At 50.6% G+C, this 10,396-nt stretch overlaps 1 protein-coding gene across 6 annotated transcripts; it reads right to left on the minus strand.

Moving 5' to 3' along the window:
- Positions 1-75: 75 nt before the first annotated feature.
- On the minus strand, positions 76-8,217 carry C1QTNF6 (C1q and TNF related 6). 6 transcript variants are annotated; one of them, XM_032444923.2, is made up of 4 exons: positions 8,009-8,217; positions 4,981-5,159; positions 4,045-4,282; positions 76-3,221 (listed from the first exon to the last, which is right to left on the minus strand). In XM_032444923.2, the coding sequence occupies exons 3-4, from the start codon at positions 4,274-4,276 to the stop codon at positions 2,674-2,676; spliced, it is 780 nt and encodes a 259-aa protein (XP_032300814.1). In that variant the 5' UTR covers positions 4,277-4,282; positions 4,981-5,159; positions 8,009-8,217; the 3' UTR covers positions 76-2,673. The 6 variants fall into 6 exon arrangements, with proteins under 6 accessions (XP_032300814.1, XP_015717996.1, XP_015718002.1 ...); XM_015862510.3 differs by having other exon boundaries at positions 4,981-5,156; positions 8,009-8,168; XM_015862516.3 differs by having other exon boundaries at positions 4,045-4,163; positions 4,981-5,156; positions 8,009-8,141.
- Between the last annotated feature and the right edge of the window lie 2,179 nt (positions 8,218-10,396).

Here is a 10,396-nt window from a genome sequence, read left to right on the forward strand (position 1 = left end):
ATCGGTATCTTTTTCACGGCACTGTTTAGCCATAATTGGCAGTAGAATGAATAGGCTGTGAAGAAAAGACATATCTAAGTGCAAAACAACCAAGGAAAGAAAGTTTAATATCACTGGAATTTTATAAATTTATATATATATACACATCGAAAAGTTCTCTGAGTTTTTTTCTATAACATAAAGCACCATTAATTCCACAGTACATTACAACTCAGCCTACTACACCTTCCAGAAATCACCCAAAACATCTGAAAACTTATTTAGCACCAAGGGATTGCCATCTTGTTTAGCACCAAGAAGCCTGTTAAACATACCCTTTGGCCTGCCTGCCTTTCTCTACCACATGCATCAAGCACCATCTGGATGCTCATGAGTAACATGTGAGATTTACCACTGGAATTAAAAAATAACAAGAAGCAAACAGAAAAGGAGGAAAAGAGAAGTTTGTTTCTGGAGATATTCAGTGTTAGAGAGGCTCGCTTCTCTTCAGGCAAACATGGAGCACTATACACTGTAAATACACAATACCTGGCTTTGCAGCCTGTGGCTTAGGAAGACAGAAAGGGATTCAGTCCTGAGCATCACTTTCAGCATGCTTCTTCCTTTCTACTGCCTGTAATCCTGTCTCTGAGCAGCTCCATATAGTTGTCCTGCTAAGAGAGAGGAAGAAGCTCAGCTTCCTTCAATTCCCATGATCTTGCTATCATGTAGTTCCCTGGGAAAGACCCAGCTTTATGTCAGTGAAACCTTGTTTTTATACACATTGTATCAGTGACAACAGTGGGGAGGATCAGGGGCCAGAAAGTGCCTGAAATTCATTCCAGTCTGCGCAGCTTCTTTTGCAGAGCAGGGAGGGTAAGTAAGCAGAGCAAGAGAGAAAATGTCCTGCAATTCTCTCAAGCATTTACAATAGTTAACTTGTGATCCTGCACCTTTGCCATCCTGGACTGAGTGTACCTGATTGAGTCCTAATATAATAATTTGATTTGTATCTCCAATGGGAGATCTCTGATAGTCCCAGTACTATAGACAGAGACTGTGGCTAACCATGAGACTGCGGAAGCATAAGTCAGAAGACTTCATTATCAATGATGGGCAGCAGAAATACAGTTTCTTCTGCTTGTCCTGCCCTGAGACTCAAAAAAGAGACAACTGTTGGTTCTGCTGTTTGTGGCAGCATCACAACACATGGAAGTGATTTTCCCAAAGTGCTGAGTCAGCCTCACATCCCCAGAAGGATGTGAGTGAGGGCAATGTGAGGCCAGTATAAATGGTACTAGAATATCCTACCACTGGCATCCTTTCCCTCAGCAACATCTCTGTCCTGACAAGGAGAGGAAGGATTTGCTTTAGCCACACGTTTTTCTCAGTTGCTCTAAGGAGATTGCCAGAAAAAGGCACACAACATGTGGCAGGGAAGCTTTTAATATGGGTTGAGTTGCTGAAGTCTCACTTCCTTTCACACTACTGTTTTGCCTCTATTTTTTTTTTTCCCCATCACGTAGGCAAATAGATGCCAACTTGTCCAGGTCTGGAAACTGTGGTTTAACTGCAATTGGCCTTGCAGCCAACAGCTCATGTCATGAAACAGCAGTCTCTCAACATCAGTGTGAGAGAACCACCTTCAGGAGGAATGACATAATGGCATGCAGGAGCCAGGGCCATGCCATTGGTACCAATGGGTGCACCTCTCACAGAAGTGAGCAGAATCAGGTTCACCAAAATGCACTTGGGAAAGGGAAAGCCCTTTCTGGACTGGGCTGGCTTCCCACAGCTGGGGAATCAAGAGCAAGTGGCATCCCAGCAGGTCTGGGAGGGAGGTTTGTGGCGTACTCTCTCCTGTGCTTCTGGCTTAATGGAAACAGAATGGTAGGATCTACTCATTCAACAGCTGATATCTCTGAATTATCTGGCTGAATGTCCAGCCCACTACCTCCAAGAAGAGCTAGAGCTGGCACAGTGGAATACTGTCCCCCCCCAGGCCACAATTTTACAGCCAGCCTGGGGAAGGACCACAGGACCCAGGAGCCTGGGCTAAAACTTGAGGGCTCTGAGACCCAGAAGGGTGTCTACAGAAAGTCAGTGACATAATGGGAAGGCCAACAGACCTTTCTTTGGAAAGACAGTATCATCTCCCACCACTCCCGCCTCTTCTTCTGTTCTGTAGAAGGCCAGTAGACCCCACTCCACTCTCCAGACTACAGGTGTGAGTGCTGGCATTAGGGCCACATTGCAGGCTGCAAATATGGCATGTGCAGTTGGGACAGAAAGAAGCCAGCACGCACCTGGGCAAAAAGCACTTTCCAGACCTTACTATGGGAGTCCTTTGTGTAGGAAATCCCAAGGAAGGACACATCCCCAGGAGCAACATCTTAGTTTTCTTCCCACTCTAGTACCCTACAAGCCAGCCACATCCTGCTCGTGGATTTAGAACAAGCCAATCACTTAAGCTGGGTCATGAGATGAGGTGTGAGAGATGATAGTGTCATGTTGTAAACGCACAGCTGCAGGCCTGACTGCTAGAGAGCATGGGGCAGGAGCCAGAGCAGCAAGTTTTACACTCAGTGCCTGAGACCTCACAGGCCCATTTCCAAGAGATTTGCAGTGGTTGCGGGCAATAAAAAGAGAGAGAGAGAGGAAGGCCAGAGAGGCTTTGGAAGGGAGGAGAGGCAATTATTCAACGCTAGGCTTGACCAGATACCCACTGAAGGTGATGTACACATCAACATCATCACTGTAAATGGCATTTTCCCGCTCCCGCTTGTAGAGCCTCACCCAGACCTCATCATTTTCTTGAAGATCCAACATGAGGCTCTGGCTCTGCATGATGCTGCGGTCACTGGGTTGGGCATACAAGATGACTACCTCTTCTTCATTGCGCATGATGTGCATGTAGGTCTCCTTGAAGTTCCAGGTGTGGACGTTGAGGCTGAAATAGTAAAGGCCAGCCACAGAGCAGTAGAACTTGCCATTGAACATGTCAAAGTGACTGTAGAGGTTGACAAAGACGGTGTCAAAGATCAAGACCTGGAAGCCCTCGCTGCTGTGCAGCGCTTTCCTGCGGCCAACAGAGAATGCAGCATACTGGTGCTTGCAGGGATCTCCTGCTGTGCCCATCTGTCCTTTGCTGCCTTTCTGGCCCTGGGCACCCCGCTCTCCACGTGGCCCTTCTTTGCCCCATTTCCCTGGCATCCCAGGCTCTCCTCGATCTCCTTTCTCTCCTACAAGATGAAGCAGAGAACACAATCCCTGTGTGATATCAGAAGGAGAGATTCAAGAAGTGGTGAGAAAACCCAATGGGGAGATGGGGGATTGCTAAAGGATGGGGGAATGATAGAAGAAGGAACACTCTTTGATGGTCACAATATTGCACTTTATGGGAAAGGAACCAACAGAGCTATGGATGTGACTAGGGTCTTTTTTCTTTCTAACCTTCTGTTCACTGCCTGGTACAGCTTTGCTAGAAGTACTGGGGTCTACTCCTGGGAGACTCCAGTGCAAGATGGAGAACAACAGTGCAAAGTACTGCTCTTGTCCTTTTCTTCATCCTCCACACTCCCTTACCCCCACCACAGTTTCTACCCTCCTACAAACCTCTTCCAGGACCCAGTTATCCTGCTCTTGCTACATGCTGGTAAAAGGTGGAGAAGTGTTGATATATTTAGGAGAATATGAGTAGAGAGGAGTAAGGAGTGGAGTTGAAAGCAAAACATCCAAGACTAACTGGTGGCTGGGAAAAGAGCCAAGCTGAACTTTATGAGTGTTGCAGTGTAGGTTAAAGGGCTGGTACTTTGCCAATACAAGCATAAAATGGGCAGCCTCTTTAATTAATACTGTAGCTTTACCCTGGCGTCAGTGTGTTGCTTGTCATAGGTTTGGGCAGACATTAAAACAAAGAGAAGACCGCCAGAACTTACTTTTTGTGTATAGAGAAGGTCAGAGCAGACTCCAGCAGAATTGCTAGCCTCTCATATTTAAGCTTTGTTTCCCTGTGTGTGCTGGGTTAACTGGTTTTGGCACTTTGGGGCCAAGACAATCACTCACCCTTCAGTATGGTGATATTGATATAGGGACGGATCTCTGGCATCAGGTAGGGCAGGTGGTGGTGGCTGGAAGGTGGTGGTGGGGCATCTGCAGAAGAGTCCGGTGGGTCACAGCAGCGCCTGCAAGCACCAGGGGCAGGTTCTGTGAGGTGGAGTTCATCAGTGGGTGCCCCAAGCACAATAAAAGGAAGAAGAAGGAAGGCCAGGGGTGTGCATAGGTAAATTATGTCCATGGTGACCTGGGAAGATATGAGAAAGTGCCAGAGTAAAGCATAAGAAGGGAAGGACATGGGGGATTAAGCAGAGATCACCAAAAAACAATAAATCTTGGTGGCTGGAGCTGGTGGCAGGCCAGAATTGCCCTGTCCTGTGAGAGAGATGCATGTTTTGGTGTCCCTGGAGACTCAAGGCTGCAATCTGAGTAGTGAGCACATGGCCCCAGGAGGATGTTCCACACCCTTCAGCTCAAACCAATGGAGATTGGCTGCTAGCCCCAGTGGAAGGCTTGAACCTCAAAGCCTGTCACTAGGCAAACCACTGGAGCCACTCAAAGCTGCCAGGCTGGGACAGAGAAAGAAGGTGCAGAAAACCACACAGCTCGTTCAGCAAAAGCACATTCCAGTAGGATGCCGAATCTATGCAGACAGCTGTGAAAAACTTCTCCAGACCTCCAGTTATTAACTGTCAGCTATTCACAAAGTTAACTCAATATCCCAGCAGGAGTCAGACCCACGTCTCCCTGCAGAGAGACTTAACTCCAGCCTCTCCTTTCCCTAACACCAAATCCCATCCCTCTGTGTTCCTTGGCCCCCCACCACAGAACCACAGAATTATTTGAGTTGGAAGGAACCTTTAAATGTCATCTGATCCAACTCCCCTGCAACAAACAGGGATACCCAGAGGTAGATAAGGGTGCCCAGAGCCCCTCCAGACTGACCTTGAATGTCTACAGGGACAGGGCATCCACCACCTCTCTGGGAAGCCTTTTCCAGAGCTATTCCAAATCCTGTCCCAGTGCTCAGTAGCGTCTCAACTTCTCGCTTCTCTTCTGTCACAGGAGGAGAGCCAAACACCAGCACCTTGTCCAAAAGGATGACTGACTCTTGCAAAAGGCTGCTGCGTTGGAGAGAGGAAGCAAGCAGAGTGGAGCAGTCAGCCTTCGGAGAAGTATGTATGCAAGAGACAGACTTGCAGGCATGCTCAGACACACCCCCATCAGCTGCTGCCCACCCTGCTTCTGCCCACACCCCAGCGCAGTTCACCCTGTGTGCCAGGGGCTCCCGGCTGTATTCTCCAGCCCTCCTTCTTGCTGGCTGCCCCCTGCCTGCAAAGTCAGCCTCGGGACCCACGGCTTTAAGAGCCCGCGCTTGGCAGTGGCTTCTGAGTGCTGGCAGGGTGCATGGCCTGGGATTGGACCTGCTCCCTCCCCCCTCCTCCCCCTCCTTGGCTTTGGGCACTTTGCAGACCGGCTTGGGTTGCAGTGCCTCTTAACTCTTTCCTAGGTGCCTCCCCTGCCTTTTGTCTTCCAGACTAGATTGCACTCTCTACAAAGGGTGGGTAAGGCAGAAGGGGAGCGTCCCACTCCAAGCATCTTGGGGTGCAATGGTGCAGGATTCTTCCCTGTCTGCCAATCCCCTGTGTTAGCCCTCATCAGCCCTTCACCTGACAGCCCCATGCTCTCTCCCAAACTTCATCTTTCATTCCCTCCTGCATGGTTCCTCACCACAGTTTCTCATCCCAGTCATGCTATTTCCAGCAGGCTCATTTGCCAACTGGGAGAGGCACTGTCTTTTTTTCCTCTCTGGTCATCCTTCCCCAGGCAGAGCCCCAAGCCTCACACTTGGGCACGTGTCACCGCAAGGTCACATCCCGGGCAGGAGGGGTGTGCCAGCCCCAAGCTCAGCCCTGTTGCTGCTCTTCAAAGCTGAGGCTCTGCAGCAAACCACAGCGGTGGTCTCTGCCCCAGCCTGATGCTAAGTGGTTTCTTTGTGCCCTGCGGATGAGAGCTATGTGGCTGCACTGGGAGTTTTGGAGGGAGGAAGGCTTTAGGGTTCCTGTGCTGTGGCAAAGCTGGATTTAAGATTTTATACCCTATAGGAGTATACGTGGCAGGAGGGAAGATGGGCAATAATTCTTTCTGCAGGGGCCCAAAGTGCCAAGTCAGCGCTGCACAATTGCCAAGAGAATCTGGAGAAAACTCCTATATTTCTGCAGGGAAAAGGGTTTTGTGCGTGTCTATGTGTTCCTGGAGATTTGTTTTTGGTTTTGTTTTACTTCTCCCAGTTATGCGGTTTGGGAATGGGAGGCCCTCACATCTCAGAGAGTGGCTGGCGCTTGGCAAGACCCCAGCACCACTGGAGGAGCAAGCGGAAAAGTCTGGGAAAATATGTGCTGTGAACTGGGGGATGGGAAGGAGGAGGCTGGGAAGGCTGGAGATACTCTCAGGCTGTCTGTCAGCCTGCAGCTTAATGAGCACAGATCAAACAAGCATCCATCCGTGGTCAGAGGAGCCCCATGGAACTCACTGCCATGTTTATGAGCTCCCATCATGGAGTCCCTCCCCTCTCTCTGAGATTTCCCTGCATGTCTCATTTCCAAGCATGACATTTCCCCTTCTTGCAGCTCCATGCCTCACCTCTGCCTTATCTCTACCTTTTCAACACAGCAGGCAGAAGGAAGGTGTTTGCCCCCATTTCCTTCCCACATCTCTGTCTGCACACTATATTTGCTCTCAACCTAGCAAATGTTCTTCACCAAGAATCACAGAATTATAGAATGGCTTGGGTTGGAAGGGACCTCAAAGATCATCTAGTTTCAACCTGAGCACCCTGTTGGAAAGGCCCCTCCCATATTCTTGTCTGTGAGCAGGACTTTTTACCTAATGTCTTTCCCAAACTGAACTGAGACTCTCAAGGAGCCAGTAGACAAAGACAAGGGGAAATGGTTTCATACTAAAAGAGGGAGGATTTAGGTTGTGCGTAAGGAAGAAGTTGTTTACAGTAAGGGGTTGTGAAGCACTGGAACAGGTTGCCCAGAGAGGTGATGGACATCCCATCGCTGGAGACACACAAGGTTGGGCTCTGGAGCACCCTTATCTACCTGTGGGTGTCCCTGCTCATTGCAGGGGGGTTGGACCAGATGGCCTTTAAGGATCCCTTTGAACTCAAACAATTCTAAGACTTGCTCTGGTAGCATCACCCTACTGGGCAGCAGTTAATGCCAATAGAGACACCCTTGTGAAGGTAACATTGCCCTTCCCTCTGAAAGCAATGGGTTGCACCAGCAGTGCTTTGCTGGTGCAGACACTTTTCCAAGAGGTTTTGGCTTGTGTGGCCGAGTGCTCCACTGTATGCGTATCTGAGAACACTCTCCTCGGTCCACGAGCCAGCCACACTGCTGAGTGTAACCCAACAGGCAGAACCCTGTGTGTGTGCTCTGCTGCCCTCCAGCTCTCTCCTCACACACTGCCTTGGAAACAGCCCAGAGAAGCTCTGGCCAGATTGGACAACAGCAATCCTTGCTCAAAAGCAGCTGCTTCCTCTTCCTGCATTTCCTCCCTTCTCCTGCAACCCTCTCCACAAAGGACAGAATCGGGGTAGCCCGGTTCTCCCTCAGCCACTCCCCACATCCTATTAACCCTATCTGTCGCAAGCACAGAGGGAAGGAAGCTCTTTGCTGTTTACTCCCCTTCCCACCCCTTGTGCACAGCTCAGATCCTCCTGCACACATGGACCCCCTGCCCTGCTGCCCATGCATGTAACCACAGTCACCATTGTGCATCTCTTCCATCTGCCAACCCCTCTGGAGCCAAGGCATTGTCAGCACCAAGATACAGAGTAGCAGCCCCTTCCATTCTCCTTCCTGGATGCATCCCCTGGAGAAGGGCAGTTTTTCCCTTCCCCACCTCTCTTCCCCTGCTCTCCCAACGCAGCACAAGCCAGAAGTGGAAGCAGAAGAGCTCTTACCTCCGTGCCCTTCCACAGAGAAGTCCCGCGTTGGGTTTGGTGTATCCTCAGCTGCTCCTGGTTAGCAGTGCAGGGAGGAAGGGAGCGAGAGAGGGAAGGATGGAAGGAGGGAGGGAGAGCTGGCGGGGCCCAGCTGACTCCAGCCAGATGCTCGCCAAGTGCTCTTATGTAATTATTGTCCTTTCCATCCTGCCTTGGAGGCCTTGGTGCCTCCCCCCACACTGCCCTGTGTCAGGCTTGGCTCACACTCCCTTCCTCCTCCTTTCTACGCGCCTCATGCTTTGCTCAGCTCAACAGCTGATCCTTTCTGGAAGCAAAGTTCCTGCTCCTGGCTACTGCCTCTGATGCCATTAGGAAAAGAGAACACATGCTCCAAGAGCACGGGACCAGTGAGCAGCATGGCTCTGTGCTCAGCTCCTCTCCACCACTGCTCAGCCCTGTTGATGGCCCCCATTTTGAACCCAGAAAAAAAGCTGCACTGACACTTCCCTCATTATCCCTCTCATTTGCCAAAAGTGGAAAGTGAGGCACAGACAGAGGTGGGGTGTTTAGTGCCTGCAGATGAGGAAAAGGAAACTTGTGGTACTGAGAGGCAACAGCAGGTTTCCATGCTGCAGTGCTTTGGGGTTCTCCCAAGTCACCCCATAACATCAGCAATCCCCTCGTGTTCCCTGAATCACTGATCATTGCAGGCCAAACTGCAGAGTGGGATGGGAAAACAAACCTTGCCCAGCCTGCAGGCTTGTGCATCAGCCAATCCCTGCTCACCAGGAGCTCCACCACTGTGTGAAACCCTTTGGCAGGGACAGCTGAAGATGTGCAGGCTTGCTAGAAGCCATCCGCGTGGCTGCATTTCACTCATAGCTGCTGCTCAAGCAGGGCCTGGCTCAGTGAGCAATGACACGTTCCTTGGACTTACGCAGGCGGCCACAGCATGTGAGGGCACTTCTGCCAGCAGCAATTCTTGCTGGAGCTGCTCCATCAGCGTGGCGGCCTGGGCTTCCTCACACACACATCAAGGCCTGCCAAAGCTGCTGCACTTTCAATTCCTTCCACCCACCCCCCCCTTTTATTTTTTCCCTGTGCATTGCTTAAACGCCACGTGGCTGAGGAGCAGCTAGGAGAGTTGTTAACCTGCACTTGCAACTTGTTTTCTTCTGTGACTCCTCATTAGGACCCCTCCTGCCTAAGATGAGTATGGAACCAGCCTGATGCCAGGGGTCTGAAATCAAGTGTTCCCACTATTGCTTCGTAGCCATGTCCTGAACTGGTCCTAAACCTGGTCAACAAAGTCCTGCTGTGTTCTTTGGGCATTTGGTCCATCACAAGACCATGAGTCAACAGTGTTCCCTTATGGCCAAGAAAGCCAATTGTATTGTGGGGTACATTTAGAAAGAGCATAGATGGAGGGGATTCTCCCCTGCTTCTCTGCCTTGCTGAGGCCACATTTGGAGTGCTGTGTCCAGTTCTGGGCTCCCCAGGTCAAGAAAGACAGGGAATTCTAGAAAGAATCCAGTGGAAGCCCACCAAGATGATGAGGGGACTGGAGGAAAGACTGAGAGCCATGGGACTGATCAGCCTGGGGAAGACAAGGCTGAGGGGGAGTCATATCAATGCTTATAAATATCTAATGGGTGGGAGTCTACTTCTCTGGAGATGTTCAGGACCTGCGTGGACACTTTCCTGTGTAACTTGCTATAGGGAACCTGCTTTAGCAGTGGGGTTGGACTAGATCATAGAATCACAGTCATTAAGGCTGGAAAAGACCTCTAAGATCACCTAGTCCACCTGTCAGCTTATCCCCACCATGCCCACTGACCATGTCCCTCAGTGCCACATCTACATGATTCTGGAACACCTCCAGGGACAGCGACTCCACCACCTCCCTGGGCCTCTCCAGAGGTCCCTTCCAGCCCTACCATTCTGTGATTCTGTGATTACTCCAGCCTCCAGGCAGAGGGCAAAGGCTCAGGCTTTGTAACGTAGCAGTGCAGCAAAGCACCGTGTTTTTACAGTAACAGATCTCTGGGTGTCTCAGCATGGGGTGCCAAGGCTGTGTGTCCCCAAAAGGCAAAGGTGGCTGGGGATGGCATCCCAGTGAGCGGCAGCAGGGCTGAGTGCTGGGCTCTCCTCTGCCAGCTGAAAGAGCTGCGAGAGGGCACAGATGAAATCTCCGTGTTGTGCACACACACAACATATGAGTCAAGGCATATATATTTCCTCCCTGCATGTCCCCATTTGTCATGTAGAGAGGGACATGCTGCAGCTGGCTGCACTGACATCCCAGTGTGTGTGTTTGCGCATGACGCACTAAGTGCGAGATCCGAGTGAGCCGGCTGCACGCTGCGTGACGCTTGCATATTTTATGCTTGGGAAGGCAAAGCACAC

This window comes from Coturnix japonica, chromosome 1 (assembly GCF_054131305.1).
Source record: "Coturnix japonica strain WE chromosome 1, WE-NBRP24, whole genome shotgun sequence".
Taxonomy (NCBI): domain Eukaryota; kingdom Metazoa; phylum Chordata; class Aves; order Galliformes; family Phasianidae; genus Coturnix; species Coturnix japonica.

Bases quoted from the DNA above. Each gene is read 5' to 3' on its own strand.
- C1QTNF6 (XM_032444923.2), bottom strand. From the start codon at position 4,276: ATGGACATAATTTACCTATGCACACCCCTGGCCTTCCTTCTTCTTCCT. The intron at 3,222-4,044 runs GTGAGTGATTGT...TTCATCTTGTAG, and splicing joins CAATATCACCATACTGAAGG to GAGAGAAAGGAGATCGAGGA.